The 19,293-nt window shown below is 39.4% G+C and overlaps 1 protein-coding gene across 1 annotated transcript in view; it reads left to right on the top strand.

The window, feature by feature from the left end:
* The window catches only part of b3glcta (beta 3-glucosyltransferase a), an 84,503-nt gene that overhangs the window by 28,410 nt on the left and 36,800 nt on the right, over positions 1 to 19,293 (top strand). Inside the window, exons 3-4 of the mRNA XM_082502553.1 lie at positions 3,404 to 3,443; positions 18,755 to 18,864. Coding sequence (XP_082358679.1) covers positions 3,404 to 3,443; positions 18,755 to 18,864 — 150 coding nt within the window. The remainder of the gene's footprint in view (positions 1 to 3,403; positions 3,444 to 18,754; positions 18,865 to 19,293) is intronic.

The raw sequence follows: 19,293 nt of genomic DNA, 5'->3' as shown, positions 1-19,293 counted from the left end.
GAATAATGTTTTACATTTTATTAAAGCATTACATCATTTTAATTTCACAACAGTAACAATTCATTTGTATTGAAAAAACCTGAATTATGCATTAAATATAATGACACAATCATGTTGCCTGGCAACCACCTACCAAAATGGGCCATTTTTAATATTTATGCACCCGTAACACTTTATAAAACCATCATATCATTTTAATCTCATGACTATGACTTCTAATTTATAGCCACACATTTAAATATTGTAATATATTGCAATATATCTCATATGTTATGATGCCATCAGTAATGGATTAAAATTAAATTCATTTTCTGTGGGAGAAAATAATCCTCTTTGTTATAGACTTCTAACCTTGTACCATTCTATACATGCAGAAACAATATGTAAAATACACTCAAGAAAAGCATAATATGACGTCTTTGAAAGAAAAAGTCCAGTTAAACATCAACAACCCAGAATTTGATCAATCTGCACAAGCTTGAAAAAAAAAAAACAACCTTCAAAAGAAAATGAAACTCACGCCACATTGTACTGACTGCTTTCCAACTTCTATTTCAGCAGTGAGGTGGCATTAAACCTTTGCAGTAGAAGAGAGCTAAACAAAATGAAGTAATTAAAAAAAAAAAGTCAGACCTCATATTCAAAACATGATAGAAATCTGACATTTTATGCTTTTCATAGTTTCAGTTAATATACTTTATATTCCCCTTCTCTGTCCTACATAGATTTGATGTTTTGATGCCTGTATTTATTGGTAGGTTTTTTGTTTTGTTTTTGTTTTTCTCAGTGGAGCTGAAGCTTCACTGAGGTTTCATTTTCATTCTGTCAACTATTTATTTATTTTTTAAATGTGTCAATTGATAAGAGATAAAACGCAATGCGATGGCAATGCGCCTATAAGTAGTATAAGAAAAAAAACAAACAGAAAAAGATTCAGATTTTAACGTCTGGCACGTTGTTTTCTCATTCTGCTTAGTGTTTTGGGGTTTTCTATGCTAAATGAAGATTATTTGACATAACTTTGTTGTGTTTTTTACTTTTTTGAAAATCCACCATTCACTGGAGGTTAATAGATACTCTATGTAAAAAATAATCGTGTTTAAAGCAATGTCTTGCTGAAGTAAGCGAATAAAAGAAAATGCATCAAGAAAGTACATCAGGTAGCTTAAGCAGGTGTTAGAGCTGAAAATAACATTGTATAAATAAGCACAAAGAGTTTACAGCGTGTGCAGGTGAGAAGATGAAATGTGAGCCGAAAATTCCGGGTTGAGTAATGGAGCTGAGTTTGAAGGCTAAACAGAGGGTAAAATGCTGTGCAGCTGTTTCACAGTGCAATAGCACATGATTCTAGGAAGCTGTACCAGCAACAATTTCTACCCCGTCACTACAAGAGATCGGTAACTGAGAAAAGGAATATGCCAAGAACGTGCTCTTGCATGTGATTGAACAGTCAAAACAGTCCCTCGCTGGATGATGATGATGTGTTGGAAATGTTCAGCTTTTGCTGTCAGATGACCCAGTGGATTTTCTTTTTTTTGCAATATTTGTGGCCAGAGGCAGCTGCGTCAGGAGCCCCGCTGTGCCAAAACAGTGGTCTACATAAAATAAATGAGGAGGCTCCTTTTTTTTCTGACTCAACACAGATTGTATTACAAGAGTTCATAACAAAATAACTGATTTAAAATGGAAAAAAGACACAACATTACAAAATGATTTAGATTGGTGTAGGGGTAGGGGGTCTATTTTGACATTTCTCATTAAAGTGTGTCACAAAGCATTAGGCCTTGTTAAGGCTTGTGTAAAAATCATTTTCATGTGCACATTATATACACACAAACATTTGTACACATACAATCAATATAATTGGCAATGTTTGACAGAGCAGGTAATTCGTCATAATGGGTGTCTTGATTTATTTTTTCCTTGTAGTCACAGTGCAGTGATTTACTGTTTCTTCAGTTCCCCAGAGTGAAGTTGTGCTGGGAGAGACAGAGTGAAAAGCATGTGGCACGCCTCTGTCACAACCACCATATATATAGCAATTTCTACACCCCTTTAATTCATACCTCCACTTTTTGAGTAGTTTCTCTTCCATAATAACCTGCTATATTTTCAAGTTGAAGAGATTTTATAAGACTAATTATCTGATAACAAGTCAGATTCTCCTGGCTTATGAGATGCTTTTTTTTCCTTAGGTGCCTTCTCTCTTCAGCTAACGAAATGATTTCAAACGAGTAATGTCTGATAAGATGAGACAGAAGCCTTGTGGGCATGACTAATGCTACTGAGTCCAATTAAGCTGATGTACCCACTGAATCAAATCACCCTGATATGATCTTGTCTGCCTGTGCATATATTGCCTCTAACTCTGATCACCTGAAAAAATAGGAAAAGACAGAGAGCATCACACATGCACAAATCACTGCTGTGTTAATGGCGTTATGGATGCCAGTTTTTTTTTTTGTTTTTGTTTTTGTTTTTGTTTTTCCAGTTTATTACATCTCATGTCAAATGCTCAATTTTGAGATTTGGTCAATTAACAGAGGGGACGTGCAGGAAACGTGCACACCACAAAAATAAATGTGTACTCACAACAGTTATAGGAAGGTGTTCAGGAGGAAAGTGGGTAAATTAATGGGCTGTTCTCTAATCTAGAAATTGTTAGTTTGTAAATGTGCTGAGATAGCACATTTATATGTAGCCTGCTTCTTGCAAATGCCACCAAACTACTGTGAATCCCTGTAACCGCTGTACCACACCCACCGACAGTAAATTTATGACTTAGTTAAGCTATCTGAAGGCTGCATCAGCTTGCCAGTGAAATGATTGTTAGTCTAGAGGAAGTCATAAATCAAAAAAAGGTTTGGTTTGTCATTATCTATTAATACTCTGCAGCTCTCGGTCTAGAGTTCTGGAAACAGGCACAACTCAGACATTCATGCAATCTTCCCCAAGACTGAAAAATTTTACTCTGAAAGATAGAGGTGAAAGACAGCTCTTCAAAGTTTCCCTGGCTTGTGATTGATTTACTCATCCTTCCATGGTCTGCAGCCAGTGCTGACAGCTCTGGAGGTGGAACAGTGCAGAATGCCTTAATTGAGCCTCATGCACAGAGCTTAATGCTGCAGGCACAAAACCCACACAATTAGGATGGGCTAATGACGTGGGGTGTCGCCCATTATATTTCCAAATATCCTGTAGGGGATTCCATATTTAGTATCACTAAGTCTTAATTAGTGATTAGCGAGAGGAAATGGAGTATTTTGCAAAAGAAAAAAGATTTTCACACAATTCATATTTTGACACTTTTTACATGATATGTTAAAACAAAGAAGAGAATGTATGTGGGTCATTATTTGAAGACTGCAATTTGAATTATTAAAAAGTCTCTCTGTCTTTTCAGAGCCAGGATGATTTGCACGTCATTCACAACAATCAGCTGGGTAAGTCTTTTATTCCTAATTAGTAGTAAAAAATAGAAAGTGGAAAAAAACTTGTGTGTTTGTGGAGCGTGTATAATTTTTAATATTCTGTGTGTGTGTGTGTGGTTTGCTAATAAAACACTTAAAAGCAGAAGGAAACTGGAAAATAACAAATTCGTGTTTAGGAGGGAAACTGAAAACCTGAATCACATTATCCTGTACTTGCAGTGCTCAGACAAGGGAGCATATGCTTAAACAGTATGTCCTTATCTGCTGTAGATACAGCTAAGGACACAAAGAAAATTAGTCAACATATACTATGTGTACCACTTACAGTAATTTCAAATGTTTAATTAAAAAATACAAATGATTTAGTTCTAGATCTGACTGGAACTTATTTTGGACCCAAAAGGTCATTTTACTAGTTGACAATATGTCAACAAATATAGTTTCAATCTTATAGCCACAACTGAGAATTATAACTTAATTACTTTTAGCCTGATGGGTTTTTTTTCATCCATTCATTACACCCCATTGTTCCATTTGTTTTCTACCACTTATCTCTGGCTGGGTCCTGGGTGTAGAGGCTATACAGGGGGTTTCAGACATCCTACTTCCTAGGAACATTGGGGTGAGATGAGATGTATAAAATCCAGTGAAGTCTGGGTCATGCAACAGATTTACTCTGAGCTCCATCTGCATCTACAAGCTCCTCACCCTATCTCTAAGCCTTAGCACAGCTATCACAAATTTTGTCTGCTTGATCTCACTCTTTCAAAAACTACCTAGAGCTCGTGAGAGCAGGTTAGGACTGGAACATACACTCACTGGGCACTTTGTTAGGTATATCTTTTCAACTGCTCAATAGAACAAATATCTAATCAGTCAATCTCAAGGTGACCTATTTGTCTATATTTGCCATGCAGACATGGTGAAAAACTTGCTGAATATCAAACCAAGCATAAACCAGACATCGATTAAACACTTGAGCCTATTTTTACTGACCATGCTCAGTTCTGTATGAGCACAGTGTGTCCATCTTCTGATGGCTGTTTCCAGAAGGTTACGGTACCGTGTCACAAAACTCAGATCATCTCAAACTAGTTTCTTGAACATTACAGTGTACTCAAATGGCCTCCACAGTCACCAGATCCCAGTATAACAGAGCAACTTTGGGATATGGTGAAATGGAAGGCTCACATCATGGATGTGAAGCCAGGAAATCTGTAGCAACTGTTGCATGATGCTATTATGTCAATATAGTTGCTACATGTTAATTGGTGAGTGTAGATCAACTAAAAGATTAAAAGCTTATCCTTTCTGCTAACCTGTACAATACCTGCATTGCTGCTGAAGCCACAGCAAGCTTTCTCTCCAGGTCATGCTGCTATATACCATTACTTTTGAACAGTATAGTAAAACTTCTTTAGGGAAACAACCCTTCCCTAACCCAATACAGCAATCCAGCATCTCATGCTGGCGGCTTCACATTTGACTCCAAACAGCCCCAGACACTGAAGGTCATGCTCTGATGAACATTCTCTGCAATAATGTACACTATAATTATAATAACAAGATAATAAAAAGGTTGTTGCATTGGTTTACTGTGTGCTTTACCACAGTAAAAGTTATTTGTGTCTCTACCATTTTTTTTGCATGGTATGATATCATAGCAATGAGAACACTGGCTTTTTTAACTACCAGATAGCAATAGTACAGCACCATGTAATGGAACAAGACTAAATAGTTATCATATTTAGTCTAAGCACAATTTTTTCCTTTACTAATAAAAATAGAGATTGTAAACAATTAATTGACCTACATTTCATTTTATAGGCAAATGGAGTATAATAAACATCCATACATTCCTAGAAGTATTCATATTTGTATGTACTTGATTATAAATACAGGTATTGCTGTCTTTGATAGTGGAGTTCTTGTATTCAATTTGATTTACAGTAGTTTGATGTTACTGTATTTGATAATTCAGATCAGACTAACTCAGTAGAACTAACCCGTAATTCCAGATGACATCCAAAGGGATGAACTATTGCTTAATATAGTTCAATTTTAAAGAGCGCTGTATGATGAAAGAATTGAATTGACATTATTGCTTGATAAAATCATGAATAATAAAACCTGAACTGAGTAATATTGGACAGTGTGAAATTTAAATGGCAAGTACTGCAAAATCAAAATAGTAAAATGGGTTTTGCTTATGCGTACCTTGAAAATTTAATCTTGAGAGTTTCGCAGACTTCATAAATAAAGTCCCATCTTTCTTCAACGACTTGACAGCAACCAGGAATTTCATAAATAGAGCAAATAAAAAGATCTCATGCATGCTTTTCACGCTTCAGGGGACTCGCACAATCACCATCTGAGAGTGATTTTCGGGAGACTGCAGAGGAGTTTGGAGCCCGCTTTCTGGACCTCTGCCTGTTCATTCAACTGGGTCACCACAGATGCAAAAGCACACAAAAGCAACTTCGTAATGCTCTCATTTGGCACCTCGGCACAGAAAGGAAATACAAACAGACAGCGATCTGAAAAATGGAGCTACACTATCTGGCACTGCCATAGTAATTCCCTTTGTCACACCAGAAAAGCTACGCTCGCCTGCAGAGAATGTTGTTTGTGGGCAGGAATGTAAAAGATGAATCACGGAGAGCCAGACTCCCTTTTGTTTTAACAATACAGCAAACTTCAGGAGGTCTGACTGGATTGTTTATTTTAAAAGCCCCAGTAACATTTGATGGGTATTAGAAGTCATTCATTTAGCAATCTTTCTTCAGAGGGAGTACAGGGTGCAGACTTTAAATAAAGTAAATGCATTATGTGCAGTATGTACATGCTACAGATATTCATAGATGGAACAAAAACTAAAAAAACAGTGTGAGCCCACCGGCCATATTGTGCAATAAGTAGTGCTTTAAAAATGCAGCATGCTACATCTTAACAACAGATAACTAAATTGTTGAGAGTGTGACCTACCTAAATGCACTGGGTATAGAACTGTTCAAATACAGATAGATGCTTAGATGTGCATGTTCCCCATCAGTTTCCAGGGCTGCAAGTCTCTCCCACTGCGCTATCACCGAATGGAATCTGATTTTTTTTTTCATTTTACTCGGTTAAATGTGTTCTGCACATTAATTTCCAAGGTTTTGTTTGGTCTTTCATTGAAGCTCCAAAGTACCATCATAAATCTATCCCGGCAGGAGGACGTGTCTTCAACTTGTTGATAAAAGTGAGCAAATTTCGAAATGAGACTATTGTATTACATTACAATAGGTTTGTGTCTCTCATCTTATTTTTTCTCTCTTGATCAGTTTGTATTGAAGTAAAAAAAAAAAAAAATTATTGTTCAGCATGACAAAAACAATTAAACAATCCAAAGCTTGTAAGGCCTTTATCTGTCTAGCTTAATCAGTTCAGTCATTTCATTTCACTATCACACTGCTAGTCCAAAGAGGAAAAGATCAAATGGATAAAACGTGTGTTTTATATGCATACTGGCACAGCAGAGAAGTCCGAGTTATGAATAGCAATACATGTAAGAAAAACAGAAAACTATCTCCTATTAAAACAACTTCAAAAGAAGTTCACGTGCATTGTTTGTGCCATTTAGAAATACTGTATCAGGAGGTAAAACATCTAAACAAGAATAACTTTTCTGCCAATTCCAATTATTTTTATTAGGTCGATCCAACGCAGTGTTTATAACTTACATACATGGCTAAATGAGGCAGTTTTTGACTAAAATCTATCCAGGTCACCACTTAAACCATAGTAATCCATTACTTACTTTACTATTAGGCTAATTTTAAAAGCATCAGTGGAGATGTGTGAGGTTAATTACTGACTTCATAAGAAGTCATAAAACTTTTCATTTGAACTTTTGTCTTTTTTCCCCTTCTATTAGGGACACATTAATTAGCAGCATATTATAAGAATAGAATGGAAACCTTAATACAGACATCATTAATTACATTAATATAGTCTAATGGTACCTTTGCTGTTTATTTGGGTCATCACCAGTATCTGTGTGTGGTCTTTTTTTCTAGTATATTTCTTTCATTTTCAAAATGTTTATTAAAATGTTAAATCGATGTACTAGAAAGTTGATATAATAAATAAATAACCTTAAATTGTTTTTCAGGGAATGTACCAGCATTGGGCAGATCCAAGGTGTATTGCCCAAAGCTGTGTTTTAAATCTGGATCTAAATGTATACTGTTATATAGTTGAGGTTATATACTAACTCTATTCTACATCTCCTTTTTCAGAACAAAACCTAAATGCCAGAATTTAAATCCAATTATCACTATAGCAGTCGTTAATCCTAGGAAAGCTGTGTTACTGTCCCGTATGCGGCTATATTATATTTATTCAGTGGCTCAGCCTCTCCAGGCCAAGAGGACACGCGAGAAGATAGAATGCATATCAATGTTCACAAGATGTTGACTGAACTCCTTTTTCTAACTAGTATTTCTTATTTTCCTTTTTTTTTTCCCCTCCCTACAAACAGTGCTTTGCTGCTTGCTTGTGACAATGCTCTATTGTGTCTGTGTCTTTCCTTTATTCAAGTGGTAAATGGCTTGCACTTATAGGTCTTCTTAGAAGTTCTCAAACTCCTTTGCGTTGCTGCTTTGTGTCTCGTTCACTTTTTCCACATATTTACAATGGAGGTGCAGTTGTCATGCAAGGTGCTCACCAGCCACCGGGAGCATCCTGTTTAGTATTTTGCCCAAGGACACTTGTGGAGAAGCCAGGGATTAAATCTCTAGCCATGTGATTAGTGGAAAACCCGCTCAAACACCTGAACATAGCTGATGGCTTTATTTCATTTAATTTAAAAAGTAATTTAAAAAGCAGGCAACCATCCTGAGAAATGCAATCAGTCGTGGCATATATTGCCAAATAAGATATGAAAGCAAACATATTCCCAAAAATTCAGCTTTACAGAAATTAGAAAAAAAAAAGTTTTAAAGTGATATCAAATCCATCCTCGACTCATTCGGTACTTTAATGGGTAACGAATGGGATTCATAAGCAAAACCTGGAATCTGTTAAGCGTTAATTGCCTGAGCTTCCTGAATTATTGATTCTAAGTGAGGTTTAAGGTTTGCATTCAGCACTCATTAGTCTTTAGCAGAGTTATCCATGGAGTCAGGAACTCCAGAGAACCTCTAATGAGTGTGATTATCACAGGTTGGATGCAGCTTTTTTCAGCCTGTCCTTTTACATGTTGTAATTTCTGTGTGTTTCTGTGTTACTACTTGAAGAGAATGTTTATAAAAGATTGCTTGTTTCCTTTCTTGGCTTTCCCATCTTGCTTCTACTTCATGCACAGTCTTTCCTTTCCAGTCTTTTGTTGTTGTTGTTGTTTTTCAATGCAAGTGACTCCCTATCGTTGTCTGCTGGCTTTCTTCCTCATTCCGCTCCCTTTCTGTTGTTCCCCACTTTGGCATTTTCCTCCCTGTGTTTTATTGAGAGATATTTATGATGCTGACCTTTTCAGCAGTAAGCTAAAAGTTAAATACACCATGCTCTCTATTGATCTTGTGCAGGCTAATTAAAAGTATGTATTAATAGAGGAAGATGGGTGATAGAAAATCATTTTTACTTACAGCAGGGGCCTTTGCCACACTAGATTATCATCTTTCAAGAAGGTAAATAATTTTTATTCCTAAAACTCAACCGAAAAAAAAAAAAAAAAAAAAGAGGGTGTATTCATTTTGAATAATAAATCCTGGACCTGGTTGGTATTGGTGGTCATGGTTAGTGTGGACAGAAAACTGCAACACAGTTTGCTCGATTGAATTTTGTCTCTTGCGTTTTGGACACGAGGAAGGGAAAGATGGAGGGGATTTTTTGGGAGATAGATGATTCTGGGCCATCTTGTCTCGGGGAGTCCAATGATGTGAGTCACTGGAGTGTAGCAGGTTTTACAGCAGCACAATCAGCTGCTGGATGGGGGGTTTGGCCTGCTGAGTATGGAAATGAGCTATTGACATCCTCTGTCATCTCTCACTATGTGCTGGCAATGAAGGGCTCTGAATCTGTCATGGCAGTGGTATTGTTCCCACAACAGCCTAATGGCCCCCTCCACAGAAGCCCATCCCTCTAGATCTTAGCCGACTTTTGTCATTGAAATTGCACTATGGATCTGATTTCCATCTTCTCCCAAACATACAAGCATATTTCTATATGTTTGCTGCCCCTTGCCTCGAACGTGTGTTTATTTGACTGCGGAGATGGAAATACTCGGGGCTGAGATGAAATGTTTCTGTGACAGTTCCACTGACTACACACACCTGCTCTGTGACACTGATGGAAATGACAGAGCTGCAGGAGAGCCTAGAGGTCAGTGGGCTCTCAGCTCCGCTGCCACTTGGCAACATCTGCAATCCTGCTCTAAGGAAGTGTCACTATTGATTTGTGTCAGTGAGGCGACAACACAGCACGGCCAGGCCACTAGAAGAACACAATCTATATACAGCCGTGTATCTCTCTCTCGCTGTATGCCCTCCTTTCCGTGTGCATACCTAGAAATACAAACACTTCAGCCTTGATTCTTTAATCAGCCTGATCATACCGTCTTATGCGCAGAGATGCTGAAGCTGTGAGTACACACGAGACTCGAAGCCTCCCTGTGGAGTTTTCCACAGATCAGATGGTGATGGCCTTTAAAGAGTGGTTTCATGAATTGAGAAAAGCATCAGATCAGAGAGAGAGGAGGAGGCAGAATTCTCCAGTGTTTCATTTCATCCAATATATTTCAAGGCTGATACAGTCCTTTTTTTTTTTTTCTATGGAGTTGCCTCTGTGGAATGCTGAACGAGGGGAGATAAACGAATACTGCTTTCTAGTTCCATCGACCTGGCAAAATAAAATCATCTGCACCGAGGGGACTAGGGCATTGGCTTCATCTCCTCAGGAACCTTCAATCTCTTTCATTCAAGGCATATTATTTTCAGCCAAGAGGGATCCTTTGATAATTTAATTTAACTGCAGAAAAAAGCACTGTGTTGTGTGTTTTGCACCAGGGTGCAACATCACATCTTGGGCCTGTTATTAAATAGATGAATTGATTGCATACTTTCACCTCTGGCAATTCTGCTATTAGTACAGCTACTACTGCTAAGATTAATAGCACTTTTTCTGTGACAGCTGTGAAAGCAGCACATCCAAACAACCATTAAATGCAACTTGTCAAACTTGCGTAGTTACTCTGAAAGCTATGACCATGACCAAAAACACCCAAGAAAACATCTGACATCCTATCTAAATACACTAGAAACTGTTAAAGAAAAAGCAGGCTTGGTACTTAATTTAAATAGTGCAAAACTGCATTACATGTGAAGGAAAGGAAAGAGGAAAACTGGGCTACTTGGATGCTTTTTTAACTTTGCAGGATGCTGTGAAGAGTAAGAAAATCATGCCGAGCTTTTTTTTTTTTTTTCTTTTTGTCCTTGAAACAGTCAGACATTCCCGCTGTAATAGGGCCTAAAAATACCTCCCATTTGTCAGATAGCACAACAACTAACAACCATCTCCAGCACTTCGACTCTCTTGGCACAATTACCCAGCAACAATATAGCAATCAATTAGAAATCGTACATGTGAGCGATCACACCAGCAACCTCAACCTAGCCGCAAACCTCCAAACACAAACCACACACAGTGCGTTTACAAAACACGTAACTTTTTCTCAAGTTAAATCTATATAGATCTAAGCCTAGAGGCATCCCTGTATAATCTTGCCTCCACAGTGAAAAGTGCTAGCGCCGAAGGCATTGTTTTAAATCTCGGTCCTATAATTACGTAAAGGTAGATGTATCGATTGTATCGAGAGTGTATACAAAGGTGATTTTTACCTGAAAGGAGAAGGACAGAGAAAAAAAGAGACGAAGGAAGAGGGGTACTATAACAGGATTTTTCCTCTTCCCCTTTTCTCTCCATTGTTTGATGATTAATCGAAACCCATTAGTGTGGACTCGAGAGCAGTGAATTCTGTTTTAATTAGTTTCTTTTTTTACCCCTCATTCTCCTTTGCTTTGACGTAGGGTACGTGTTATCTACACAATGAGGGATTGGCAAACTGCTTATCTGATTTTGCTGTTAGTCTCCTGCAGCTGGTATTATTGCTGTACTGTGCAGTATCAAGAGACTGGTACCTCACTTGGGGCTTTAAAATGCACTGCTTTATGTGAAACCATATGCGCACGCACGTACACGCACATTCATTTAGCGAACTCAGCAGAAGGACATTTAGAGGTGGTGTAGGGGTATTCACTATGTAAGCTCAGCTCAGTGGAGGTTAGATCTGTTGGGAGATGGACATGCTGAGATTTAGCAAGTAATCTCCCCCATTACTAGGGCTCCAGGATGAATGGGATCTTTGTTATGAGCTGAGCAAAGCAGCGACACACCCACCGACACTTAATTAAAAAGATTTGACACAGATACTGTACTCTGACATAGTGTCTGTCCCTGACCCCGATGCTAATATCCAAACTCAGTATGGGAATAGGTTCAAGTAGTGTAATTGAGGTGGAGGCAATCCATCTAATCCTGCCAATGTCAGCACTCGCCATTCCCCTTTTTTCCTCGCACAACTGTTCCGAAGGGAAGACTGTAGACCTGTCAGTGGTGACTGCTACTTATTTGTTTTGAAAGACTAAAAAAAATACACTTTCTCACAAATCTGGGAAAGCATTGTTGGAGAATTCCTGCTGGTAATTAGAATTCAAGACGCAGTGTATTCTCTATGACTGTATTCTGTTTAAATAAGTAACTAATGGACACAGATAAAGCACGTTAGAATTATTTGGCACAGACTGTGTTGTTTGTTTGAGCTCATAATAAGTAAACGTGTACACAAGAACCCTGCACGTCCAAAGTTTCTGAGGTGCCGGCCATAACTCTTACACCTCCCCAGTTTCTCCTTCTTACTTCACCTACCTCTGAGCTTTAAATCCTTGAGAAGATTTTCAGTTGTAACAGTCATTCCAGCCAGGTGCTGCAGACTCTATTTGATGTGATGGACAGCTTACAGGATTTAAGAGTTGTCAGCTGTAATTGTACAGAGCTGGATAAAATGACAGTTTTTTTTTTAGTTGTTTTTTTTTTTTTTTTTTATTCCCTGCCTCTGGTCCTTTGGTCTCAGTTTGATTGTAGTGGTCGTGAGAGCCACAGGGTTTATATGGACTTTTTTGTGTAGCCAATGTCATTCTACACTGAGCTGTGTCACTATTACTAGCCTGTAAATAGATTTCAAATGAAGAGGAACGTGTTAAGGTTCAAAATTGAGGAGGGAGAGTACAAACCACCCTTGGTCCAGAAGGTCTTGGTCAAACAATGATTTTAATGAATACACACGTGTGGGAAGAATAATCTGTACACAGACAGGAATTAATCTTCGACTTACTAAAGCATAAACAGATATTTTATAGCATCAGGGTTTGATTTACTGACGCCCCTTCATGCGTCACAGATACATTTTATACATAGATCAGATCAACACCACAATGACTTTTAACCCAGAAGATCATCTTCTATTTTCATGGCTGGTACTTTCCGTCTACCTTTCAGTTCTTGTCTTAAAGTGAATTGTTCCTCTTTCTTGCCGAGACAACAAGGACGGTTCCTCTTTTACCGAGACACTTTCGCAGTTCCAATCCAGACATGACTAATCTCTCTCTCCTCTAAATAAATCTAACTCATGTGTGTGTGTCACGACCTCACATGCTCTTTGTGTCACCTCTTCACCTGTTGCACTTCTGACCTTTCACTAGACCAGAGGCTCACTGAGACTATGTGTATGTCTTCTACTAAATAAATGTTTTAACCAAGAACCTCTACTAAAACCTTAATATGAAATGACCTGATATATAAGTGTTTTGTAAGCATGTATTGCAATTCCTTCTATGTTCTAGTTTTCCCTCAGCATGTATCACCTGAACAGTCACGTCAGTGAAGCTTAAGACCTTTAAAGAACCTGAACATCAACTCAAATAAGCACAGATATGCATTGTGTACACAATAGTTATAACTGCATCTGAAATACAAAATTAACATCATCATAAACATCTTAAGGCCATCTTAAAGCTATCTGTTACATTGTTAAAGCAATGATCATACTGCAGATTATATTATTAATGCAATGGTACTGATGATAATTATTTAACAATAGCAGTAAAATAATTTCCCTGCTCCACAAACGGCAGCTAGCTGGGTCGACGACAAAGGTAGAATCTAAAGATGTTGTCAGCATCAGAGGCGGAGGCAGACATTTGACACACCCGGGGCTTAGCCCTAAAGGATAGTATGCATGTGGGATTTGGGGAAGGGGGGGTAGAAATGACTGAAAGATTAATAGGCTCTGTTTTGAGTTTTGTTCAAAAAAGAATGACTTCATATAGGGAAAAATATATATATCACATATGCAGGACACCTTAAACTAGCTTTTTAATTAAGCAGCGAGGCAGAACAAAGTTGGGGCTGTATCAAGACATGTGGACTAAACCCCAATTCAACCAGACCCAGAACTGATCCAGAATTAAAACAGGACTACAACAGTTCAAAATCAGGACTACTTAGGACTTAACCAAGACAGAATCAGAACTAGATGATAGTAGCACTAAAAATCATCATAGACCTGCACTACACTTGTTTTTTAATTCTACCAAAGTCCACTATTTAGATTGAGAAAAGTTCATATAATTATTTAGCCTTGTTGTGCAAACAAGCCTGCAGAACTTAATAAATGTAGAATTTGAAAAATAACAAACCTAAAAAGAAACACTAGGTACAAGATACATGAGTACCTATGATACGGTGATACTTTTGGTAAACAACCATTTGACTAACATGTCTGTCTCACCTGCTCTTGTTCCACCTCTGTTCTGTCCTCATTCTCCATCTCCCTCTCTGCTCCTCTCTCTCCCTCTCTGTTCCTCTCTCTCTCTCTGCTCCTCTCTCTCTGCTCCTCCCTCTCTGTTCCTCTCTCTCTCTCTGCTCCTCCCTCTCTGCTCCTCTCTCTCCCTCTCTGTTCCTCTCTCTCTCTCTGCTCCTCCCTCTCTGCTCCTCTCTCTCCCTCTCTGTTCCTCTCTCTCTCTCTCTGTTCCTCTCTCTCTCTCTCTCTCTTTTCCTCTCTCTCTCTCTCTCTGCTCCTCTCTCTCTCTCTCTCTGCTCCTCTCTCTCTCTCTCTCTCTGTTCCTCTCTCTCTCTCTCTCTCTCTCTCTCTCTCTCTCTCTCTCTCTCTCTCTGTTTCTCTCTCTCTCTCTGTTCCTCTCTCTCTGCTCCTCCCTCTCTGCTCCTCTCTCTCCCTCTCTGTTCCTCTCTCTCTCTCTGCTCCTCCCTCTCTGCTCCTCTCTCTCCCTCTCTGTTCCTCTCTCTCTCTCTGCTCCTCCCTCTCTGCTCCTCTCTCTCCCTCTCTGTTCCTCTCTCTCTCTCTGCTCCTCCCTCTCTGTTCCTCTTTCTCTCTGTTCCTCTCTCTCTGCTCCTCCCTCTCTGTTCCTCTCTCTCTCTCTGTTCCTCTCTCTCTGCTCCTCCCTCTCTGCTCCTCTCTCTCCCTCTCTGTTCCTCTCTCTCTCTCTGCTCCTCCCTCTCTGCTCCTCTCTCTCCCTCTCTGTTCCTCTCTCTCTCTCTGCTCCTCCCTCTCTGTTCCTCTCTCTCTCTCTCTGTTCCTCTCTCTCTCTCTCTCTCTGTTCCTCTCTCTCTCTCTCTGTTCCTCTCTCTCTCTCTCTGTTCCTCTCTCTCTCTCTCTCTCTGTTCCTCTCTCTCTCTCTCTCTCTCTCTCTCTCTCTCTCTCTCTCTGTTTCTCTCTCTCTCTGTTTCTCTCTCTCTCTCTGTTTCTCTCTCTCTCTCTGTTTCTCTCTCTCTCTCTGTTCCTCTCTCTCTCTCTCTGTTCCTCTCTCTCTGCTCCTCTCTCTCTCTTTTCCCCTCTCTCTCTCTCTCTCTCTCTCTCTCTCTCTCTCTGTTCCTCTCTCTCTCTGTTCCTCTCTCTCTCTTTTCCTCTCTCTCTCTCTCTCTGTTCCTCTCTCTCTCTCTCTCTCTCTCTTTTCCTCTCTCTCTCTCTCTCTGTTCCTCTCTCTTTTTCTGTTCCTCTCTCTCCCTCTCTGTTCCTCTCTCTCCCTCTCTCTCTCTCTCTGCTCCTCTCTCTCTCTCTGTTCCTCTCTCTCTTTTTCTGTTCCTCTCTCTCCCTCTCTGCTCCTCTCTCTCCCTCTCTGCTCCTCTCTCTCTCTCTCTGTTCCTCTCTCTCTCTCTCTGTTCCTCTCTCTCTGTTCCTCTCTCTCTGTTCCTCTCTCTCTGTTCCTCTCTCTCTGTTCCTCTCTCTCTCTCTCTCTGTTCCTCTCTCTCTGTTCCTCTCTCTCTCTCTCTCTGCTCCTCTCTCTCTCTCTCTGTTCCTCTCTCTCTCTCTCTGTTCCTCTCTCTCTGTTCCTCTCTCTCTGTTCCTCTCTCTCTGTTCCTCTCTCTCTGTTCCTCTCTCTCTGTTCCTCTCTCTCTCTCTCTCTCTGTTCCTCTCTCTCTGTTCCTCTCTCTCTCTCTCTCTCTCTCTCTCTGCTCCTCTCTCTCTCTCTCTCTGTTCCTCTCTCTCTCTCTCTGCTCCTCTCTCTCTCTCTCTGCTCCTCTCTCTCTCTCTCTGTTCCTCTCTCTCTGTTCCTCTCTCTCTCTCTCTGTTCCTCTCTCTCTCTCTGTTCCTCTCTCTCTCTCTCTGTTCCTCTCTCTCTCTCTCTCTGTTCCTCTCTCTCTCTCTCTCTGTTCCTCTCTCTCTCTCTCTGTTCCTCTCTCTCTGTTCCTCTCTCTCTGTTCCTCTCTCTCTCTCTCTGTTCCTCTCTCTCTGTTCCTCTCTCTCTCTCTCTGTTCCTCTCTCTCTCTCTGTTCCTCTCTCTCTCTCTCTCTGTTCCTCTCTCTCTCTCTGTTCCTCTCTCTCTCTCTGCTCCTCTCTCTCTCTCTCTCTGCTCCTCTCTCTCTCTCTGTTCCTCTCTCTCTCTCTGTTCCTCTCTCTCTGTTCCTCTCTCTCTCTCTGCTCCTCTCTCTCTGTTCCTCTCTCTCTCTCTGTTCCTCTCTCTCTCTCTGCTCCTCTCTCTCTGCTCCTCTCTCTCTCTCTCTGCTCCTCTCTCTCTCTCTGTTCCTCTCTCTCTCTCTGTTCCTCTCTCTCTGTTCCTCTCTCTCTCTCTGCTCCTCTCTCTCTGTTCCTCTCTCTCCCTCTCTGCTCCTCTCTCTCCCTCTCTGTTCCTCTCTCTCTCTCTGCTCCTCTCTCTCTGTTCCTCTCTCTCTCTCTGCTCCTCTCTCTCTGTTCCTCTCTCTCTCTCTCTCTGTTCCTCTCTCTCTCTGCTCCTCTCTCTCTGTTCCTCTCTCTCTCTCTGCTCCTCTCTCTCTGTTCCTCTCTCTCTCTCTGTTCCTCTCTCTCTCTCTGTTCCTCTCTCTCCCTCTTTGTGCTGACAATCAAACCAAACACCAACATCATCAAATAATAGTTGAAACCAGATATTTACATACTCTTCAGATAAAAACACAAACACTTTTTTAATTGTAACATCAAATCAGACTAAATGTTTATTTTTTTAGGTTGATAAATATAAAAAAACATATTTGTTAACTTTAAGAGTAAAGAGAGAAACTATCTGTATTTCTTAATTGTAAATGGCACCAAATTGTATTCAAAATTGAGCCACACTTATGGAGCTCCACAATTCTTTTCCTGGTGTTTTGGTTGATATCTCTTGATTTTCCCATTTCAAAGAAACAGGCTCTGTGTTTTGCCTTATATGCATCCACAGGTGTGTCACCAATTTACTCACATGGACTCAGTGATAGATTTGCTGAAGGTGAAGGTGACATAGATTAAAATAAAATAAAAAATCTGCAGAGCCATATTAGTATCTGCAGTAAAGATCTTTTCATACATTGTACCATAGGCACAGTTGCCTCCATTTTTATAATTTTTTTAATTAATATTTTGTACATTTGTACATTTAAAGGACTCTTCTATTTTTGGAGTGTATTTTTATGTATCTGTATTATATTATACATATACTTTAAAAGTGAATCTCTGTCCAAAAAATGTATTCAGTTTACTTTTTACTCACTATGAGCATCATTCATTATTCTCCCCCAGTAATTAAGGTTAGGATATGTATTATTTATTTTTTTTATTCCAATCCATTCTTCTTTGGCAGCATTTAAATAACCTTTATCAGATTTGATGGTTTTATTACAGACTTTTCAAAAAAGTGTTTTGCTTTTCTTTCACAAATGTGGGGATAATTTTTTTTTTTTTTTTAGAATTGAATATTGATTTATTGATTAGCATTCAAATATCTCAGTGAAAACAGAATAAAGATTACCACAGGGCAAGAAACCACGAGACAAGGCTAATCAAAAGGTACTGGCTGAAACATATGCTCATTAAATTGTGTTAAAATGTACAAAACAGTGATCTCCTGTTTTGTGACGAGGACCCAGGCACAGAGAGACTTGATGAATTTAAGAATCTTATGATTTGATAAAGAAATTTGCAGACTTTCACAGAGATGGTAAAATTATGATGACTGATAACGGAGATGCAGACAACAGACAACGAGAACAGGGAGGAACAGGGGTTTAAATGCACCAAGGAGACAGTCAGAGAAAACTCAGGACAACTGGAGACATTTAGGGATGCAGGGACTGACAGAGACGAGGTCTCTGTGACAAGTAAAGTTTATCTTGCCTGGCTGGGCAGCTCTCCTGGTGCTCAGCACCCCCAAAGCTCTGATCCTAGAATCGTGAATATACTGCTGTGTATTGAAATTCCTCTTGTTTTGCATAGAAATATACTGAACAACATACAAAGCATAATATATAAGTTAACATCTACCAGAGTTCCACTGGTCAGCATTCTATTCTATAGCTTCTATTAGCAGATTTCAAACGGACATTGTTGAGCTAGTCACTTTCTCCTAACCTTGGCCTTAACATTGCTGGAACAATACTTATTTCTACTGATTTTGCAGTTGTGTAAGCCAGCTAGAAATGAACAGCTGGGCTGTGTCAACCTTTGGGTGTTACAGCACCTCAGAGAAAGACTTCTGACTGCTAATCTTTTATTAACTAAAACAGTCTGGGATGTGACATTTACATACTCTCTCCCCAAGCCAATTAAGCTCTTGATGTCCTGGTTGTTATCACCAGGCCAGTAATGGATATTAGCAAAAGTCACCTCTGTTATTCAGGCTGTGGCTCTTATCTTGCCTTGCTTGCAGAAGGTCATCGATTGCCATGATCCTTTTTCACAGTATGTGAGCTGTCACACATTTTTGTCCTTTGTGTTCCTCCAGACCTGCGGGAGATAGTGTTCGTCATCCAGAGTCAAAGCAACACCTTCCATGTGAGGCAGGCAGAAAGACGGAGAGAGGATTTGCTCAAGCAGGCACGCGGTTTTACGAAGGTAAGACTCAGTGTGCACGCCTTTTTCCTATGGTGGTACATTTTAGTATAAATATGTGTTGATCATGACATCAGCTTTCAGCATCAGTCTCATCTGAATATGAGTTCTTTCTGTTTATGTTGCTGCAGGGTGTCATAACATTCAGTTAAACTCATTTTTCATTTAAAATCTACACACTAAGGGGTTTAAACATAAACACTTTGCTAATTGTTTACTAGTTGCAACGTTACTCATTGCTCATCAGATCAAATATTAAATATTAGTATTATATAATTCATGGTAGTTTCAGATTAACCTGTAAAGTACTTTTTAGTCAAAAGTATGAAGTAAGTGTAGTTTGAAATAGCTTCTCATGTGCTTTTAATATTTTATTTGTTATGGAAATCCAGTGAGTTGTCTAACTTTGATTTTCACATGTATCACTGTGAC

The sequence above is a fragment of the Aulonocara stuartgranti genome, assembly GCF_965226115.1.
Source record: "Aulonocara stuartgranti genome assembly, chromosome: 14".
Classification (NCBI taxonomy): Eukaryota; Metazoa; Chordata; class Actinopteri; order Cichliformes; family Cichlidae; genus Aulonocara; species Aulonocara stuartgranti.
This window is presented reverse-complemented; position numbering and strand designations above follow the sequence as displayed.